The 21,251-nt window shown below is 48.9% G+C and overlaps 1 protein-coding gene across 2 annotated transcripts in view; it reads left to right on the forward strand.

Moving 5' to 3' along the window:
* The first annotated feature begins 2,852 nt into the window (after positions 1-2,852).
* Positions 2,853-21,251, forward strand: part of HIVEP1 (HIVEP zinc finger 1) — a 530,052-nt gene continuing 511,653 nt past the window's right edge. The window contains exons 1-2 of one of the 2 annotated variants that reach the window (XM_078687878.1): positions 2,853-2,955; positions 5,300-5,437. In XM_078687878.1, coding sequence (XP_078544004.1) covers positions 5,398-5,437 — 40 coding nt within the window. In that variant the 5' untranslated portion in view covers positions 2,853-2,955; positions 5,300-5,397. Of the gene's footprint in view, positions 2,956-3,142; positions 3,424-5,299; positions 5,438-21,251 lie in introns of those variants that run through there. The other variant, XM_078687877.1, reaches the window with a different exon arrangement.

Here is a 21,251-nt window from a genome sequence, read left to right on the forward strand (position 1 = left end):
AAATGGTGGCATTGATGGAAGACCCGGAGAAAGTGATAGGCAATCAAGAGTGGAAAGATGCGTACCAGGCGGACAGAAACATCCAAGAAGTGGTAGAACACATAGTGGGAGGTTGGCCCGAGAAAAGACATCTAAGTGGAAATACTATGAGGTGAGAGAGGAGCTATCCTTGGATGACAAAGGAGTGTTTGTATACAGAGGGGATAAGGTGGTACCCCCGGAGGGATTAATCCTGAGGCTATTGGCGATACTGCATGAAGGCCATCTGGGTATTGGAAAAACCAAATTGAGGGCCAAACAAGGATACTGGTGGCCTGGCATGGACATACAGACTGAACGCCATGTGAGAGAGGGTGACCAATGCCAGCGTGCTGACAAAACTATGACACCACTGAGGCCGGCCTTAAGAAGCTTCGCTACCCCGAAGAACCCACGGGAAGAACTCTCTATTGATATACTGGGACCAATATTGGATGAGAATGGTACTCCAAAATACCTGTGTGTCCTAGCAGACCGATACTCTAAGTGGCCTGAAGTTCAGGTCCAAGAGTAGATGGATACTGAAACCATACTTAGGTTCCTCACGGCAACTTTCCTCAGGGAAGGCATTCCCAAGTCCATACTAAGCGACAATGGCCCCCAATTTACCTCAGAAAAGTGGCTCAGATACATGGAGAGAAATGGAATCATCTCAAAACATACATCCATATATCATCCTGCGGGAAATGGACAAGTGGAACGATTTAATAGAGTACTGATGGAGTCCATCCAAGCAGCCATCATGATAGGAAAGGACTGGCAGAAGGAAATTCTACACATGATTTGGGCCTACCGCATCACGCCTACAAGCACGGGGTACAGCCCCATCCAGATTCTCAGGAGCAGAGATTCCTTTACTAAGGACAATCTGGCGTGGAAGGAGAAGACCATGATGAGCAAATGGTCTCCGGCAGTTGTACAAAGGAACCTGGAAAGGGCTCAAACAATATATTTCCTAACAATATATACAGAACATTATAACAAAAGGAAGAACGTAAAAGACACGGCATTGGAAGAAGGAGAACGGGTAAGGGTCAAGCTGGCTGTGTTGCAGAAAAAGGGAGACAGCAAATACAGCAGGCCCCTCCAAGTTAAAGAGGTCTATGATCGAGCGGCAATGTTGAGTGATGGCAATGTGTGGTCCCAGGATCGCATGGCTCGATGCAACAAGATTTTACAATGGACTCCGGAGGAGCGGGAACAAGGAGAGACAGATCAGAGTACCTTAGCGAACGAGGCCGTCGCCCCGGAAGGAGACACAGAGGGTGCAGATCCGGTGTTGGAGCAAGGAGGCAGGGACACCCCCAGAGCAGAGACACAAGGACGAGAAAGGGGAGATCTGAGGTGCAGAGAGAGTCCGGGTACGCAAGAAGGTAGAGAAAATGGGTCTGTGACGACAAGGTTTCGGGACTTTGAGCTGGGGGATGGACAATAAACCCCAAGACTGCTTTATTCATGTGATATGTAGTGTTGGCGTTTCAGTGTTCGCGCTACGTCACCACGTAGCGTGAACGTGGCGGCCATTTTGGGTCGCCCGCAAAGGGCGCCGGTTTGGGCGCCGGAGCGGAGCTGAGTGGAAGCAGCTCGGCGCTCTCCGTGGAGTAAGGAATATATAATAATAAATGCCCCAGTTAATAAGGCACAGCGTCCTGTCTTCATTGGAGGAATTACACCTCTACAGATTTAGGCCCAGATCTCTGTTCTGGGGTGAATGTTTGACATTGTTCAACATTCTGTCCATCAATTGTTCTTTTTGCATTTGTCAGCCCGAGTGGGACAGGTATGCCTAGACATGGGTCCTGTGCTCCCCATGCCACTGGAGTCAAACTAGCCTGGCTGATGAGGGGTGATACCCCGAGACCGGTTGTAGGATGCTTGTTTCCAGTACAGGGAAGACCTGGCCTAGCAGTTGGGGCTAGCCTGTTCCCATGGGGAGCAGTGTTAAGACTGATTTGCATATGAGTGGGTTTAAACTGGAATGGGGAGCAAAAAAACATGGATTTAGGCCCAGATCTCTGTACTGGGGTTAATGTTTGACATTGTTCAACATTCTGCCCATCAATTGTTCTTTTTGATTCCATCATGAAAAGCATAACTCTGAAAGACTCAAAATTAATTTTGTGTATTGTCAGAATTTCTATACTTCCATTTTCAAAATTATTTGGACCGACTGAGGTTTTCATCTTTCTTAGGTCAATAAAATAAATGCCATTGCATTTTGGGACAATAAAAACATGTATAGCACTGTGCAACAACTATCAATTTAATAGCGCACACATCTAAATACAGGTTACTTGCAAGAAATAATAGTAAGAAATAGTGCTCATTTGTGTTAAATACAACAAAAACGGTTCGTCATGGGTGTTAATAATATTACTTACTTAATTTGACAGTACCTATAATATCCATTAAAAAATGACGCTTAAGTGGCCTCTACGTGGATTTAAATACGTGGCTACATGGTACAAAAGCATACAGACGTCAGCTACGGGCGCATTAACCTACTGAGATAAGTTAGTGTGATTAGGACGTCCGAAAAGATCACAGTAGACGTATTTAATTCAGAGACATTTTACATGATTTATCTTTATTAATGCTGCAAAAATGTAAAGCTGTATACAAATAATGTTTTTTATCTACTGTGTTTTATTTCTGTTGGAAATGATTTTTATTAATCAACAAATAAATCGATTACTTACTTACATGATTTATCATCTCAACCTGTGATTTTGTAATGGCCTGTTCTTTCTCTTTCTTCTATTTCTATCTTTATTCTATCTCTCCAGATTTGCTAGTTCAACGTGAGGCACATTAACCCACTGAGCTTCATTAGTGTTTGCTCGTTCGGCCGGTGAGCTGCTGTCTGGCCATCTCTCGGATTCCTGGCGCTGCCGGACCAACAGGCCTGCTGCTGCTGTAAGTGCTTCCCTCAGCGCGTCCGTCGGGCACCCCCTTGCGCGGCCGTCCCCCCTCCTCCCTTTGCAGTCACAGTCAGGGCAGAGAGGAGGGGAGGGAGGGGAGACCCGGTGACGTCACTGGCCCGGACTGTGCAATAGAAAGTGAGGGGGGCGTGCAAACAAACATAATAGGACACCCCCGGCACGGCGCTGTCTGTCTCCCCCGTCCCTGCCCCCGGGGAGGCCCCCAGCCCGCCCGCCGCCCCCCCCCCCTCCACGGCTGCGGAGAGAGGGTCCGGGGCCTGCTGTGTGCGAGAGGCAGGAGGCAGCCTCCACCCCCAGCCGGTGACAGGCACAGGGCCCCGGAGCGGCCTCTGGCAGCAGGAGCTCCCGTAAGCATGAGCGGACGCTCCCTCTCCCCCCAGGCCGGGGCGCCCCCGTCCCCTAGACCCCCCCAGGCACACTCAGAGGAGGCGCGGCACCGGCAGTAAGTAACACTCCAACGCCGCGAGGGAGGGGGCACTACCAGCGGGGAGTGTGTGTGGACTGCCCCGGCATATGGCGGGAGGGAACCACCAGAGAAAGCGAGGCCCGCGGCGGCTCCTGGGCGCCGAACACACCCCCTGGCCGCCTCGTGTCAGTGGAGGGCTGGGTTCCCACGGTACGGGCAGGGGGCGCCCATTTGAGGGTATCTATGGGATGGGGCAGGTCTGTGTGGTGGGAGAGAGCTTGCTGTGTCTTTACACACTTCACCAGGACAGTGACACAAACCCTGGACAGGCTTCTCCTCACAATTCACGCAGGATAGCCACACCGGAGGGGGTGAGAAGATGATCTCCTACTTGTAACGGCTATTTTAAGAAGTGGGTTCAGCCCTCTTGTTTGCACAGGGTCCCATGTTCAGTTTCCTCCTGTAAGGAGAAGAGGCACCTGTAGACAACAGTAGCAGCGATTTGACATGCCCCTTAAAAAGAGGCCATGCCCATCCCTTCCTCACCCACCCACCCATGTGTGATCTCTGCTGCTTGTTCTAATCAGACTCCAAGCAGTGTGACCCCACATTCGTTTTCTTTGCTGATTTGACTGTGCAAGAGAGAGTCTTCCAGAATTAGTATAAAGCCATTGGACGTGTTTGAGGTGGTGCGCCTGTGTTGAGGGACTGGTAGTGTGCTGGGGTAGTTTATCATTGACTTTCCAATTGCCTCGCATTATAGAAAGCTCGCTGTGCATAAAATGGCTAACTTGCGCAGTCCTTGTACCGCAGGCACCTGTGCACAACCCTGACAATGAGCAAGCACGCTTATACCTAAAGCCCTTCTATCCACGCGGCAATGCCCCGTCCACCCTTGAGGCGCCCTCGGCCTCTGCTCGCTGTCTCTCCGGCACTGCTTTGTGCTCAGCACCGCCTTGCAGAGGGGGGTTTCCCAGGCTCCTCCCTCCGGATTCATTCATGTTTTTTTTTCCCTTTGCCTCTGCAACGCTTTTCTGCTCCTGTCACTTAAACAGATTCCGTCTCCACCCTCCAGTTCTAAACCGGGCAGTCTCCTCCCATCGCTGGCATTTTCACATTCTTCTCGAGTCTTGCTGTGCAGGCCCCCCCTTTTTTTGCGAGGATGATTTGTTTTCTCACCCCTCCTGCAATATCACCCCCAGCGGGATTTGTTTTTCTGGGCACTGGCCATTAATGCGCGTTTGCTTGCATACACCACAATAACGTGGGACATCCAGTGTAACACACCACGAAACGTTCCAAATAAACGTGCACCGAACAAGTGACTGAAATCCCCTTGGGTTGCTGTTGCGGTTTCAGACCACCCCTCGACTGTCAATGAGCCTTTCCTTTCTATTTTGGGGTGAGCGGCTGTTGATCGTTCATTTCCACTAATTATACCCGGGTGGAGGGAGAGGGTAGGGGGTGTACCCCTGGCACGCATATCGTGATTTAATGCCCTCTTTTTGTGCGGCTCTCTCCATTGTTTTTTTTTTTGTGCCACCGCCGTTGCAATAGGAGGAACAGGGATCCAGCTAGAACGAGGCAGGCACGTTTGTGGGATGTGGCACATCGCGTGTGATTCATAAAATCATGAATGGTCCAACCTGCGAGATATGCAGTGTGTGTGTGCGGAGGGCGAGGGAGGGGGCGATGATGCTGGTTTGTTTTGCACTGCTCTGGAGGTGTGTGGGTGTGTTGGACGTCTGTTCCCCCTTTGCCCCAATTCCTCGGACGGTATGGGTGTTGATGTCAGGCACTGCTTGCCTCAGAAGAATAGATCTCTGAACACATGTGGGCTACAGATATGTGACCGCGTTTTCTCTGTGTGCTTTATTTCACCCTCCCCCCGCCGATTCACCTGCTGGATTAGTTGATGCACTTGGTGGCTTCATGGAGGCTCCGCACGTCCAGGGTTGGTCTCCATTTTTGAGGCGAGAGAAGCAGCTTTGACAGGCGTGAGGGGGGACCATGCCTCGGACAAAACAGATACACCCCAAAAACCTCAGAGGTAAGAGGTCTTCGTTTGTTTTGGGGAAGGGGTGCTGCTGCATTGCATGTAACTCAGCTGTGGTTTGGAATCGGGGCGGGCATTCACCCACCGCTGACAGTCAATGTGAGATTTCCCGCCACCAAATGTGATACACAAATGCATGCAGTCACAGGGTGATGCCCTGGTACATGGTCGCATGATGATGTGATTGTCTGTGAAACATGGAGGCTGTGCTTCGCCTTTCAGTGGTGCGGCAGGTGGGCTGGCGTTGCTTGAAAACATTGCCTGTCTGAGGGTTGGCTCTGATGAGCCTTTGTATCCTGCAATAACATTGCGGCGCCTTGTTTGCCCAAGTCCTCGAGCACTGCAGACACATCGCCTTCATTTAGCAGCGCCACGAAGTCCTTTATTGTCCAGGGGGCAGTTTGGCGCGAGGTCGAGAGTTCAAGGGCGCGAGGTGCGAGTTCCTCGAATAGCTGGCAGGTTATTGGATTTTCAGCTGTTACTTGTGTGACGAACAGTTAGTTGTTCACCCCGTCACCGTAGCAAGTAAACACCGAACACGTAACGCTGTGCGAAGACAAGGCGCCTTGGACCCCAAAAGTGACATGCCATCACCTAAATGACGTGTTCACTGCACCGCGTTGCAACCTAATTACGTACTGTTTCTCACACGTCAAAGCGACAAAAATGTGAACGACTCTGTCTCATTTTGCAAGAAAGGTGACATTTTAATGTAATGCAATACGCCCCCAGTATTGACATATATATTCCATTTCTGAACACTTGTTTGAAATAATTGTAGTCCAGCATCAATTTGATAATTGGAAGGCGTTTTTCAAAATTTCATTGTTATACATCATGGGAAAATATACACAAACATTGGACAGAGAGCAACAGGTTTTTCCCAGGAATGCTCGTGCAGGATGAACCATCCCCCAAGAGTAAAGTTTATTTGTATTTGACTGTGCACAATAGTATTATGATGGTGTTTTTAAATGAAGTTGTTTAATTAAGTTGAATCAAGAGAACACGTGCAGTTCAGTGCCCCTTTGAGTGAATTATGCAGTGTCCCTTTTCCTAGATTCAATGATTGGTATGTGTTGATTGAATCCATATCTTCATATTTAAATACACTTTTCTAAAACATTAATGACATAGTTCTGCAGTCATTTTGTACTATGCCCTTTCATCTCTGGGTTTGTAAGACACTCTCAATTCTCATTTTATATTGGCTGTGAAAGCATCATAATGCACCAAGATGTAATCCTCTATACATTGATTCATGGTCATTACATTTCCCTACCACGAGAAGGATGTCAACTGGTTATCACTCTTCATACATGTATGTATCATTCTAAGTGGGATGATATTGTTGTCTAATAAATGTGCACACTTCTGCAGTGTGCAATTTACCATTTTTGGTTTGGAAGGATTGGCATTTCTTTGACCTTGTGTGTGTTTTTTTTAAATTATTTTTTTTAGTTTGTTTGCTTCAGTGGGCCTAGGACCGCCACAATCAGTTCCAAACGTTGTAGTGTTCAATATTTCTCTTAGGTGCCTTTGCCTTTAAGGGATTCTATGCTTGTGATGGGTGCATTCACACATAACAATTGGGTATGAATCTCTTCTATAGTATTCCAATAAAAACGAGGCGCTCAAACAGGCACCAAATAACAGGTGGCAAAATGGCTTCCATTTCTGTATTCAGATGATTCACCTATACTTACTTTGTGCTTACGTTTGTATGTGTCCAAAGATCTTGGGAGTCATTCCAAAACATAAATCCATGTCTCAAGCACGGATCCAATTACACTGACTTCCTATATGTAAACGGATTCAGTTTAAGGCACTTTGCATTTCCTTTAGAGCACAAAAAGGCATTGGCCTGAGTATCTGATACAGCGTTTTCACCGCTACACTGAGGCACGCTCTCTGCGTTCATCCACTAGTGGAAATCTTGTATTCCCTAGATTTAAGAAAATCAACTGGGGCGGGAGAGGATTTCTCCTATGTACATCGAGGTTGTGAAACTCGCTTCCAATAGAAATAAAATTTAAGACCAACATTTTGGAATTCAGGAAGAACCTGAATACTTGGCTCTTTAATAAATAACTTTGGCATCTTCCAGTGCTTCATGCTGTCCATTACGCGCCTAGATACCCCCAGGTGATTGTTGCGCTTTAGAAATTCTATTTCATTCATGTCATGGCTTTTGCCCAATTTATGTGGCCCTTATATTTCCACATTGAGTCGAGGGCGATAGTGCTCTTCATTGCTGTTTTCCCAGGAAACTGGTGTGGGAGGTTCTTCTTTTTTTTTTTTTTCTGTCATATGTGCTTCCTTCTTGGCATGGTTATCAAGGAAGAATGATGTTTAGTGGTAGACGTTAACTGTACTGGGAGCCCAAAGCACCCATTTCCTACTCCATATACACCATGATTGGCCACCAAGCCTGCTGAGAAGTTCGTACCAGAATTCAGGCATATAACCGAATAGCTCCCAAATTTTGAATGAGGATTAATTACACAATTTTGCAATGTTTTAGCTTGTTTATCTACTTATTTTTTCCTTATGTTTTAGTGTTTTTTTCCCTGTTCAATTCTTTTATCCAGGTGTCTAACACTCCCTGATCTAGGGTGGGGTTTCTGCTCTCTTGGTTCTCGGGTTGGGTCACTATTTGCTAGTAACAGTAAGATGACGGCACCAGTGCATGCAGACTGTGAGAGCCTGCAACGGGTAAGCCTGTGAGCAGCAGTCTGGGAAGTCTCATGCTTGTTGAGCAAAAGCAAAAAAAAAACTAGCAGTATTTTATTTTTATTACTATTTTTTAAAATTTGTTTTTGCAACACTGTTTTCATCAGCAGCAATACTGGACCATGAAAAAAAAATACTCACTTGCAGTCTTATTTTTCTCTCTCTCATGAACACAAACAGCAATTTAAATTGGTAGGCCAACTATAACAGAAATAGAAATGACATCCATGATGTAGGCCTTGAATTAAAACTTGGCTTAATATTTATTATTAGGTCTTGGTGGACTCAGGACTGTAACCACTTCATGAATGACTTTTCTTCATTTGCAGTTTACCTGTCAGTAAATTTGTCTGGGTCTGTTACATTTTCTGTGTTACTCACCTTAGATCGGATAGCTGAGCAGTCAGTATTTCTGGGGGACTTACCTCATTATGTTGGCAGGTGGATGGTGAAGCTATAGAAGTTTCTGCTGCGGGACAGCTGCTTGATACATAGGGCCCGATTGCAAGGTGCATGGTACTGAAAGGATGCAAACTCTGCATCCGTAAGCGCTGGTATTTGGAAATTCCACACCAGTATCATGCAGTTGCAAGTAAATCCTTGTGGAATAGTTAATATGAAATGAAGACCGTTTTTCCAGGTGAAATAACACACACAATTTCGAATTCCCTGTTGATTAACACTTCTGTTTACCACCTGCTCAAAAAAGGTCCTCAGTGGAGATGGAGTAAAGGTGAGGACGGTTTCAGCGGGCAGGGTCCAACTGCCAATGATGCTACAAAGATGACCTCACGGCAGAATCTCAAGAGCATCATAGAGATGTGCCATTCCAGGCAGCATCTCAATGAAATATAACACAGGGCAGGCTAGTTTCTGGCAGGGAGGAGCATTGCATCCCACTACCTGTGCCATAGGACAGTCAGTAGATTGCACTCTTTGCTTGATCTACACAAGAGTTTACTATTTGTATTTTTTGGAAGGTAAAATTGGGCATGTCCTCACCCAGAATATCCAGGTGTTGTACATCCTGGCTAAGTGGTATCCCACCAAGGGATGTGCTCCTCTCCCACCCCAATTGTAATTGGGGACTTCATATGGAAGATATGGCAGCGGAGAAGCAGTTGGTGAATCTTCTGGCTTTATGCCACATTCTCTGCTCCATTTCCCGCACTAATATGCCCCTTGGTTCTTTAAATTATAAAAATGTCTGCCACAACTATGCTGTCGGACCTGGTGAGCGAGTTACAGTCATATAACGTAATTGATTGAAAGGTAATTTTTCTGCTTGTTGACAATCCATGTGAACACCTACTCTTGACGTTCTGCAGATTCAGCCACAATAACATAGTATTTTTACTTACTTATCATCCTCCAGAAACCATTTCAGCATTTGTTACTTTTTTAATACTTTTGTGCTCTCAACACGTTCTAGGATCTGACATGTTCCTATAGCTGCCAAGGTTTCAGTTTGCTTGTATGACATTTTCATAAATTCAGCGTCATTATGAGTGACGTTCAATAACGAGTGACAGTTTCTAGCTAAAAGTATAAAGTCACCCACACTTAGTAGTATCGTGGCACAGCCTAGGCCGGACACCTGTGGCCGGGTAGGAGGCAGAGAAACAATACATTAAACAGATATTCCCTGCCTTAGCCTTAGCCAGCCTGCGCCTCCCTGGCTGGCAATCAATTAAATTAATGGCATGATCAATTGACAGTCTGTTCAGGCTTTCTGCTATGTGGGACCAGAGGGTGACTACCCAGCGGGATCATCTCCCATTAGGCCACTCTTTTACTGCAGTTTAGACTGACCCAGTTTTTGGCATTCATTTAGAAGCTTCGTTTTGCGGCTGGACAGCCACATCTGTTTGATACTGTGGTTTGAGCAGTGGGTGCTTTTTTTACATTAATTATGCAGGTGTGTAGTTTTGTGTTGTGGTCTTTAAATCTCTGAAGTCCATTTGGCTTTCTGTGATAGGATATTTCCACGTCATAATGTTATACACTAACACCATCTTGTGGCACTCGGAGGTCAGCTTTTATGCGTCTGTCCCAGCAAAGCAAGAAACTGGAACTACAGTTCCAGTAAATTTTATTGCACTTCAGGATACGGTTCCTTTTCATGACAATCTCAGACATTGCGCTAATGCGGGGAAATTACCAGAAATTCGTTATTCTAACGCAAGATGCGTGGTACTTGGCTGGACTGTGTTCCACTTCTGGGAGATATCAGGCAAACTCTCTGAGGCACACACGTACACACAGCTGGGCAATCCTTGTAAAAGTATTGCCTGTTGTCCCTGAAACCTCAGGAATCAAATGCACCCACAAACACTCACTGAACGCCCGAAACCTTACGTTTAGACTTTAATTCCTGACTAGGTAACACTAGAATGACAACATAAATATAACATTGACAGTGTTATGCATTTGACAAAAAGTGTAGTGCCTTTAATATAGAGCTACAAGTTAAGTTCCTTAGTAAAATATCTCCTAACCTTAAAGTAACTTACGTTCAACACAATTTATATAGACAGTCTAGGTTCTGGTATAACAAGGTAGGCAGTGAGACCATATGCATAGATGTACTGGCAAAGCATGAAGGAAAAGAGTCCGAAAGTTCTGTCCACATGTTTTACTACGGCGTACTGTTCATGTGATGAACTGGGTCCGTGCATTGATTCTTGATGTGGCTACAGGACTTGGGCCCACCTGGCTTGAGCATTCTCAGTGGCAGTAGCGGGGCGCAGTCTGCGTAAGGGAGAGAAGTGTTCTGGTTACTTGCACACTCGTTCGTTCGTTCGAATAACTTTATTCGATTCAACAAGGGAATCACAAAAGTATACACAGATTCAAACTTCACTCGATTATACAAAAATACATAATTGATTAAAAATCCATAATTCATTTTACAGTTTAAAATTTTCAAGAAATTCAAAAACAATCAAGGCACATCTATAAAACTTTTCATAAAGTGCATTACAGTCTTAAGTCCACACTTGCACACTCAAGTGGGCCATAGTCCTCAGCTGCGGTGTGCAGTTGCTCAGTGTTTCACAAAGGGAGGAGGTGCGACCTTTGTGGATGGTGCGACTTCAGGTGTCCGGTGGTTTATTAATAGGGGAGCCATACAGTAGGCTAAACAACTGCTGCAACATCATGATCCACCTACAAAGGTAGGGAAATAGATTTCAAGGGAAGGAAAAATTCCTGTGGCAAGCCACACCATAGATTGTCTCAGATGTACTAGTGGTTTTCCGCTCACTCAGGCAGCAGACACTAAAAAAAGAAAATAAATGTAAGTACACTGTCCGGAACACCTAAATTTGCTTCAGTGAAAGGAGAGCCTAAGAAGCTACACTGGCTTCCAATAAAACAAAGAACCCATTTTAAGGCACTCTGTATAGTTTTTAAAGCCATTAACGTTATTGGTCCGGAGTTTCTTAGGCAAAAGTTTCACTGGTACGTTCCTGGGAGAACACTACGATCCACCAGTGCCAAACAAGTGCAAGTCCCCATGTCAAAAAAACTAAACTGGGGAGGCAGGAGTTTTACTCATTGTGCCTCGAGAGCTTGGAATGAGCTCCCCTTTTTCCTCAAAACCGCCCCGGATCTCCTCACGTTCCGGAAAGGCCTGAAAACATGGCTCTTTTCGCAGTAGCACTCTTTCAGCTTCCCAGGCAAACCAGTGCTTAGCGCCAGGACATCCAAGGGTAATCGCGCACTCTACAAGTGCAAATAACATAACATAACATACTCTGCCTCAGCAATGGTTTGCTATGGTCAGGGCCACTGGAATTGCAAGGTGAATTTTTTTTTTGGTTGCATAGTTATAGATTTGACGCATTTGCCACATAATCCATCACCTGCTGCATAATCTGCAGATTTTGACAAAAATGTTTGTTTGTAGTTCAAATAAATTTAAAGTTACCCAAAATGAAGCGTCACGTTTTGCTGCACGGTGGAAGGCCCTTTGTAAAGTTGGACTGGTTACCTTTCTGTTGCTTATTGCTATATTTGGATGTTAAATTGGTACTAACGAGATGCAACCAATGCCCATGCAGTGTTACCAAGTTTAAAAATAACAAAATATTACAAAACGTGGCACTTAATGCAGCATAATTTGCTTTTTCTTGTTGCATAATTTACTCAACCTGCCGCATAATTTGGCCCACTCCTGTCGTATAATTCCAGTGGCCCTGACTATGGTCCATGCTGTGCAATGGTACAAGTGTCTGATCCAGGGAATTCAGTTTGCTTGGGTATAGGTCCTAACAGCAGTACATTCACAGCTTGGCCTTGGCATCTGCTGATTTAAAGCAGTTTGTTGCAAGCAGGCTGTCATCGTTTTCTTCATATTACAGCAGCATAAGCCTCTTTCTCAGACCTTCGGATCTAGCCTCAACTTGTTTGGAGGAGAGACAAACTTCTTGTCCTTTATTCAGTCCTTAATCTGGGGTGGGGCACTGAGATCTTGATTAAAGTTAGTGAGGAACGTGAATACTTAACTCGTAGGCCATTTATATCCCCTGCCACTTCAGTTACTAAGAACAAGTGGGCCACCTGACATGTCATAGGGGGAGGTGGGAATCAGTCATGTTCAAGAGCATCTTCCTAAAAGCAGATACTAGTTAAACCGTATCTGCCTAGTTCACAACGTGTTCTATTTAGGGGCAGCTTGTTTCTTGGCATCCTAAGTTTTCATTGTAAGAGCTTAAAGATCTGCTGCACATGACTGAAACTCTGCATCCCCCAAATTTGGGCTTTTATTTCACAAGCCACCATGGAGATGGGATGTCCTACCACTGAAAAAGTGTCCTGTGCACTGCATTTTCATAAATAAATAGATCCCTATTTGGGCCATATCATCCGTAATACGAGCCAGGCCAACTCCCCTCTCACTCCTGTACACAGACTGACCCAGGAGGGTCAGAGGGCGGGACAGCTCCGGCACCCAACACGGGTAGTGCCATCTTGGAGACTCTCACAGTCATTGGTGAGGCATCGTGTTGATCTGGAGCAAGAATGCCTTGAAGCATTCTCTATAATATGTCTGACAGCATTGAGAACACCACTGTTTACCATCTATAAGATGTTTCAAGTGGCCATGCGCATCAGGTCCCAGTGACCAAATGCCCTCAAATACAGGAGCTCATGCTGAGATCTGGAGCAGTGTTGGCTGTTTCGCAGCTTGGCCTGCTGTGCTCTGACCTTGCTTTCTTGTAGTAGAAATAAAATACATATTTGAGATACAGGTTTTTTAATTTGTCTAAGTAATCATATACATAATGTAATACAATAGTGTTGTGTTGGTGGAAATCAGATGAATGAGGGTGCTCTCACTAGCCCCTTTTGAGATGTAAGTCTGCCAGATGGTTACCTAGCCACTCTTCCAGAGGTGACCCTGACATTTCACACACTGCCTCCAGAACTGGACTACTAATCGTTCAGCCACTGGTCTGCCATGTGACTGAATATGAACCGCCCCCGCTTGACTTTAAGAGGCAAACCTGTCATGCATCTGGCCCCTACTTATCCCGAGCAGCCTCGCAGATGTGATCCTGCCATGTGACTGCCTATTCCTCAGTCCTGCAAGCCTGTCAGTGACAATAATGACATGGAATATCCTCTGCTTTAAACTTGCTCTTCCTTCAGAGATGATGGTGAGGGGTGACTACAGTGATGCCTTCTTGCCACATGTCACATGACACTTTCAGTAAGGGCAGCTTTTTTTGCCCAAGGCTTTCTGCCTTCTGGGGCCTGCAGAACTGCTTTTTTTTTTTTTTTTTTACTGAAAAGGGGACACTTAGCGGATAATGGACTGGCAGCTTCCTAGCCTAACCAGCCGTAACAGAGAGCGAGGCACTCATACATAAAATAAAATGCAAATTGTTAGCGATACCAGCCAGGCAAGCACTGCCTAAGTAAATGCATGCTTCGCTAACATTATACACAAGTAACCGCTTTAAGAATCTAATTTACGTGTTTTTCATCCCTGTGCAGACTCAATTCCTTATTAACACAGGGAAAAAAAACCGTAAAAGAGGTCAAAACGAGTTCGCTGAAGGTTGGTTTTCAAAGTTTCCAGGCCAGCAGAATTTCAAAGGTCATTGCTACAGGCAGGGTAAGCTTTGGACATAAAAATGTTCGTGTCCTTCAAACTTGATTTAATTATGGTCGACAGTGGGAGGGGCAAGGAAAATATTTAAGGCCTGCGATGAGTTTGTTAAAGTAAAGAGTCGTGTTAGTGAGGGCCAAGACTTCTTTTTATTTTCCATATGGCAGCTAAAAGTGCATCCTTAACTCCTACTTCAGGGAGAGCAGTCTTCACGTTTCTGTTCCGGGTTGGTTGGTAAAAGAGTGGCAGTCCATCTTCTCTTTTTGTTGTGTATGCATTTATCGGGGATGTTGATGCAGCAGTCTTTGTTCATTGGCTTTGTTGTGTTGTTTTGGTTTGATAGGTTTACCGCAGACCAAATCTGTTTGGTTGAATAGATTTCTTGGCAGATATGGTTGGTCTTTTTCTGAGAGTGTATAAAAAATAGGACTAGCGACCAGCTTCTGGACATTTCTCCTTTACAACACATTACAAGGTGGCCAGTTTCTCAGGCTAATCACACTAACTGTTGGGTTTCACAAATAGGGAAAGTCAGGGAACCCTGGTACTTCTTGTTGTATTTGGCTCACATGTTAAGGTCTTATATTACAATGCATAACATTAAGTCAAATGATGTTGCTGGAGCTTTTGACAAGTGTATGGTTGTGAAACAGATGGCTCCTAAGGAAAGCATGTTAGATCTGGTCCGGCCAGTGTGAGCAATCCGTGTTATAAATTCTTATGCGCCTCCCTGGATAACATAATGCCTTTGCGATTTTTATCCTTTATTTTGTTGTTGCTGATTTTGGAACCTCAATAATTTTTTTACGGAAAGTAATTTAACGCTTAAGATAGGGGTGAGTTGAGACTAGAAGGTCCACATATTGATTTTATTATGGGCTGGAACACCTGTATCACGCCTGCTCCTCAATCCTACTTGGATGTGTATGTTGTAAACGTTTTGCAGGTCTAGGGAGACGTTTTTAATAGGTAGAATTCCAACTAAAAAAGGTAAATATAAATGCGTGGTTGAGAAGATAGTTTTTAGATTTTGTTAGCATAACCAGGGCTTTGAACTCAGTAGTATTTTAGACTCCAATTTGGAAAATGCTGAGTGATTTCTTAAATGGGCAAATTCTTCTTTTTTTTGGAATTAATAATATATTCTACATTTGTAAAGCGCGAACAATCACCCGTAAGGGTCTCCAGGCGCTGGGGGCCGTCGGGAAGATGAAGCAAGCTATTGCCCAGAGTCACATGGTGCTGGGCTAATCTGCCACCGGCACCGGGGATCGAACCGTGATCCCCCAGATACCAGCGTCAGTCACCCTGGCCGAGTCGCCACACCCCTCCCCAATTAATGTGCACCTCCCCATGGGCGTGATCATTTTTAATAGTAACTCAACAATCAATCATGCCATTTGTATAGCGCACTACTCACCCGGGAGGGTCTCAAGGCGCTTGTGGGGAGGGGTATGCTACTGCTCGAACAGCCAGGTCTTGAGTTGTTTCCTGAAGGCGAGATGGTCCTGGGTCAGCCGAAGGTGGATGGGGAGGGAGTTCCAAGTCTTGGCAGCCAGGTAAGAGAATGATCTTCCTCCGGCGGTGGCTCTTCGGATGCGTGGTACGGCTGCGAGGGCGAGGCTGGTGGACCATAGCTGGCGGGTGGGCGTGTAGAAGGTCAGGCGGTCGTTGAGGTCCTTGGGGCCCAGGTCGTGGAGAGACTTGTGTGCGTGGGTGAGGAGCCGGAACGTGATCCTCTTGTCGACGGGGAGCCAGTGCAGGTTCCTCAGGTGGCTGGAGATGTGGCTGCGTCGGGGGACATCCAGGATGAGTCGGGCGGAGGCGTTCTGGATGCGCTGGAGTCTTTTCTGTAGCTTGGCTGTGGTTCCGGCATAGAGGGCGTTTCTGTAGTCCAGTCGGCTGGTGACGAGTGCCTGGGTGACAGTCTTCCTGGTCTCGGTCGGGATCCAGCGGAAGATCTTGCGAAGCATACGCAGGGCAGGGTGTTGAAGCACGATGAGGAGACGGCGTTGACTTGTCTGGTCATCGAGAGGGAGGGGTCCAGGATGAAGCCCAGGTTGCGTGTGTGGTCGGTTGGCTTGGGTGCGGTGCCCAGGGCTGGGGGCCACCAGGAGTCGTCCCAGGCGGAGGGCGAAGATCCCAGGATGAGGACTTCCGTCTTGTCTGAGTTCAGTTTCAGGCGGCTGCCTTCATCCACTCGGCGACGTCTTTCATCCCTTCGTGTAGGCAGGTTCTGGCGGTGTCGGGGTCTCTGGTGAGGGAGAGGATCAGCTGGGTGTTGTCGGCGTAAGAGATGATGTTGAGGTTGTGCTGGCGTGCGATGGCTGCGAAAGGTTTCATGTAGATGTTGAAGAGGGTGGGGCTGAGTGAAGATCCTTGCGGGACGCCGCAGATGACTTCGGTGGCCTCGGAGCGAAACGGGGGGAGGCGGACTCTTTGTGTTCTTCCGGCGAGGAACGAGATGATCCACTCCAGTGCCTTCTCTTGGATACCGATGTTGCTGAGGCGCTGGACTAGGGTGCGGTGGCAGACCGTGTCGAACGCAGCGGAGAGGTCCAGGAGGATGAGGGCCACTGTTTCCCCCTTGTCGAGCAGGGTCCGGATGTCGTCGGTGGCTGCGATGAGGGCGGTCTCGGTGCTGTGGTTGGCTCTGAAGCCGGACTGCGTGGGGTCGAGGGATCAGTTCGTCTCGAGGAAGGCGGTCAGCTGTCTGTTGACGATCTTCTCGATGACTTTAGCAGGAAAAGGGAGGAGCGAGATGGGGCGGAAGTTTTTGAGATCGGTGGGGTCCGCTGTAGGTTTCTTCAGGAGGGCGCTGATCTCGGCGTGCTTCCAGCTCTCCGGGAAGGTGGCGGTGTTGAAGGAGACGTTGATGATGTTCCGGAGTTGGGGTGCGATGGTGGAGTCGGCCTTGTTGAAGACGTGGTGTGGGCAGGGGTCGGTCGGTGATCCGGAGTGGATGGTGTTCATCGTGCGGGCTGTGTCTTCGGTGGTCACCGTGGTCCAGGTGCGAAGGGTGGCGGTGGGGGGCGTTGGTTCGACGGTTGGGTGCGTGGGTGGGGCGCCGAAGCTGTTGTGGATGTCGGCGATCTTGCGGTGGAAGAACGAGGCGAGGGAGTCGCAGAGGTCTTGTGACGGAGTGATGTCGTTGGTGCCGGTGCTGGGGTTGGAGAACTCCTTGACGATAGTGAAGAGCTCTTTGCTGTCGTGGGCTTTGTTGTCCAGTTGTTCCTTCAGGGATTTCTTCTTGGTGGTGCGGATGAGCTGGTGGTGCTTGCGGGTAGCGTGTTTGAGGGCGGTCATGTTGTCGGTGGTCCGGTCGAGGAGTCAGGTTTTCTCGAGGGTGCGGCAGGTCTTCTTGGAGTCCTTGAGGTCGTCGGTGAACCAGGATGCCTTCTTGCTTCTGGGTCTATTGGGAGGGTTCTTTAGTGGCGCGAGGTCGTCGGCGCAGGCGGTCAGCCACTGTGTGAAGTTGCGGGCTGCTTCGTTGGGGTCCGTTGTGTTGGCGGGTGGGCTCTGGCTGAGGGAGGTGGTGAGCTGGTCTGCGGTGATCTTGCTCCAATTCCTGTGAGGTACCTGCTGCGGGTGGTGGTGGGTCGTGGATCTTTTGAAGCTGAAGTGGACGCAGCTGTGGTCGGTCCAGTGGAGTCCGGTGGCGTGGCTGAAGGTGATGTACTTGCTGGAAGAGAAGACGGGATCAAGCGTGTGGCCGGCGTAGTGGGTGGGGGTGTTGACCAGTTGCTTGCGTCCGAGGTTGGTGAGGTTTTCCAGCAGGGCGGTGGTGTTGCGGTACTTGTTGTTCTCCAGGTGGAAGTTGAGGTCCCCGAGGAGGATGTAGTCAGTGGAGGGTGATGAAGTCTGTGATGTCTTCGCTGAATTGTGTGCGTGGTCCCGGGGGTCTGTAGACGAGGGTGCCTCTGAGGGTCGTCTTAGGGTCGGTGTGAATCTGGAAGTGGAGATGTTCGGCTGCGGCGAAGGAGTCGTTGGCGTCGGTCGTGATGCGGATGGTGTTCCTGTGGACGATGGCGATGCCACCTCCGGTCTGGTTGATGCGGTCCCTCCTGATCTTGTACCCGTCCGGGATGGCGATGGCGATGTCGGGTGCAGAGGAGGCGTTCATCCAGGTTTCCGTGAGGAAGGCGACGTCCGGTGATGTAGCGTCGAGGAGGTTCCAGAGTTCCACGGCGTGTCTGTGGACGGAGCGGGTGTTGATCAGGATGCACTTGAGGTGGTTGCTGCTGGTGTTTGTCTTGGCGGGTGCGGGGCAGGTTCGGAGGCAGGTGAACTTGCAGGTGCAGCAGGTGAAGGGTCCGTGGGTGCGTCTCGGGGTGGCTCAGCAGCAGGCGTGGGTCCGGCTGGCATTGAGTGCGTTGAGAGTGGCGGCGTCGTAGGTCAGTCGGGTCATCTTGCCTCGGCGGAGAGGGCCAGGGGTCCTGGCGCTGGGCGCGGGCCAGGCGCAGACGGGCTTACCGTTGGCGCACCTTCGGCGCTCCCGCTGCGCGGTCGCTCTGGGGGCGTCATAAGTAAAGAGCCGGGAGGGAGGAGCAGCTGGGTGGCGGGAGCGGGGCGGCGAATGGAATCACAGGGGGGCGGGTCCGCAGGGAGGCAGCGGCGGGAAATTCCAAGAAGCAGCGGGCAGCGGGAAATTCCCAGGAGCAGCGGGCAGCGAGCGAAGGAATCTGCAGGCAGGAGGCGGCAAAGGCAGGCAGGAGCGGCAGCAGTGAGTGGGGCGACCAAGCCCTGTGGCTGGTCCACAGTATTCTTGTACCTGATGTTTACAGGTTTTTTCAACGTTGTGATGCTGGTAAGGGTGGAATAAGCCTTGATTGAAATGGATTTAATGAGAATATTGGACTCTTTAAATGACTGAAGTTATGACAATTAGATCTTCATGAAAAATGCCTTGGCAGTTGCCCATAAAAACCAAAGTTCTTTATATCCGCTTATGAGTAGTGCCTCTTTCCCTCTATGTACTAAAATAAGACACATAAAGAAAACAAGCCATGACAAAGCCAATAGGTCTCACCTTTGGGATCTATTGGCTTTACCAATGGTTTTTAGAGATTCTATGCAGCATCCTAGATGCTATACAGCGTGGCTAAAGAGGAACAACAGAAAGACTGTGATGTGGCTGCAAAGTTATGTAGGTGTGCACCACATTCACACGGTAAATAATGACACCAGTTTTTTCTCCTTTTTAGGTTTTGCCTAGCAATGCGTACGAAGTACGCATGCGCTAGCAAAACCTCTTGAGTTCTATGTCGGGTGATGACCCGCCTCTGTCTATCATTGGCTAGCTCCATAAATGGAGGCTAGCCATTGGGAGACAGAGGCTGTCAATCGCGCTTTCTCTTGAAAACGTGATTCGGGGGCGTTTCTGGTGCTTTTTTTAAGCCCCGCCCCTTTGTCCCGGGCCGCGCTGCGATTGGCTGCCGGCCCGGGACACCCCCGTGACGTAATTCCCAGGCCGCGCTGTGATTGGCTGCCGGCCCGGGACCTGACTTGTTGTACCTGGTCACCCTATGACACTTCAACTTGTGTTTGGCCTTCAGCCCGTCACTGCACGTAACGTCCTGACATCACTTCCTTGGCACCCGCCGTTGCTGGGCGGTGCAGAGCTTTGACAGGATAGCAAAGATGGCGACGGTGGCAGCCTCAGGCTCCCCGAAGCCACAGAGTCCCGGACCAGGGGCCGTCGAAGGCCAAGTTACGGCCTCCATGGACGAGGAGGCGGAAGCCCCAGGCGGGGCGGGGGCCGAGGCGGAGGAACTGCTCTACCCCCGGCATTGCGCTGAGCTCTCGGCACGGCAGAATGAGCAGCGGCGTCAGGGGCTCTTCTGCGACGTGACGCTGGCCTTTGGAAAAGAGAGTCGCGAGTTTCAGGCGCACCGGTCCGTACTTGCCGCAGCCACGGACTACTTCAGCCCGCTGCTGTCTGGCCACTTCCAGGAGGCGCGTTCCGGCCGCGTGGAGATGCGCAAATGTAGCTCCGAGACTGGCACCGACATGGAGACAGTTGAGGCCGTCATCCAGTATAGAGGTTTCAAGAGACGGGGATAGAGACTGAAAAACAAAGGCTTGGAGGTGGAGGGTAAGAGAGTGCCAGACGGGGGAGAGAATCCATTGACTGAGCCGGGAGTAATTGCAGGACAACGATCACAGCGAGGAGGGGAGCGGAAGCGCGGCAACCGGGGGGGGGGGGGGAAGAATTTGTGGAGAGAGCCGTCTGAAGAGCGCATGATCCCAGGGACACGCGTTTTACTTTTAGGGGTGTCTTTCCTTTCCGGGTACAGGAAGTTTCAGCCTGGAGACCGCTGTAGTTCCCCACCCCCTCCTTCTCCTGCAGGGGCTGATGCTGCCCCCTCCTCTGCGGCAAGAGCTGGCTGACACCAGTTGCCCTCCGCCATCAAGAGCTCCCGGCACCCTGCCTCTTACTGTGAGGGCTGCCACCCCTCTGCTCCTACAGCGGCTTTCAACCGGCCTCTCTCGCCACTGGGACTTTTACTCCCCCTCTCCCACTGCAGGTGCTTCCCTCACCTCTCCCTCTGCAGCAGCTGTCAGTCTCTCTCCCCTTGGTGTGGCTGTCACCCCTCGCTCACTCACTTGTAGGGGCTGTCATTCCTCTATTTTCTTGCAGAGCACTGCCAGCAGTTGCCCCCTTACCCTCCAGCGGCAATTCACCCCCCCCACACTCCTTCTGCGATACTCTCTATGCCGCCCCCTCCATTCTCTTTCTCTCTCTGCGACAGGACCGACAGTGGGTCCAGGTGAGCGCCGCTCCGTAGAGCACTAAGCCCAGGTGAGTGTTGTGTAGCAGGGAAGCGTTGTGATGCGTGCGACTTTTCTGGGGATGTTATATGGAAAAGGAAAGTTGTAGATGCAAGAGTTAGGGCGCAGTGCTGTGAAGGTCACCTCTTTGGCGCAGAGGTGTCGCGTGGTAGAAATAAGAGATGT

This window comes from Lissotriton helveticus, chromosome 4_1 (assembly GCF_964261635.1).
Source record: "Lissotriton helveticus chromosome 4_1, aLisHel1.1, whole genome shotgun sequence".
NCBI classification, from domain to species: Eukaryota; Metazoa; Chordata; class Amphibia; order Caudata; family Salamandridae; genus Lissotriton; species Lissotriton helveticus.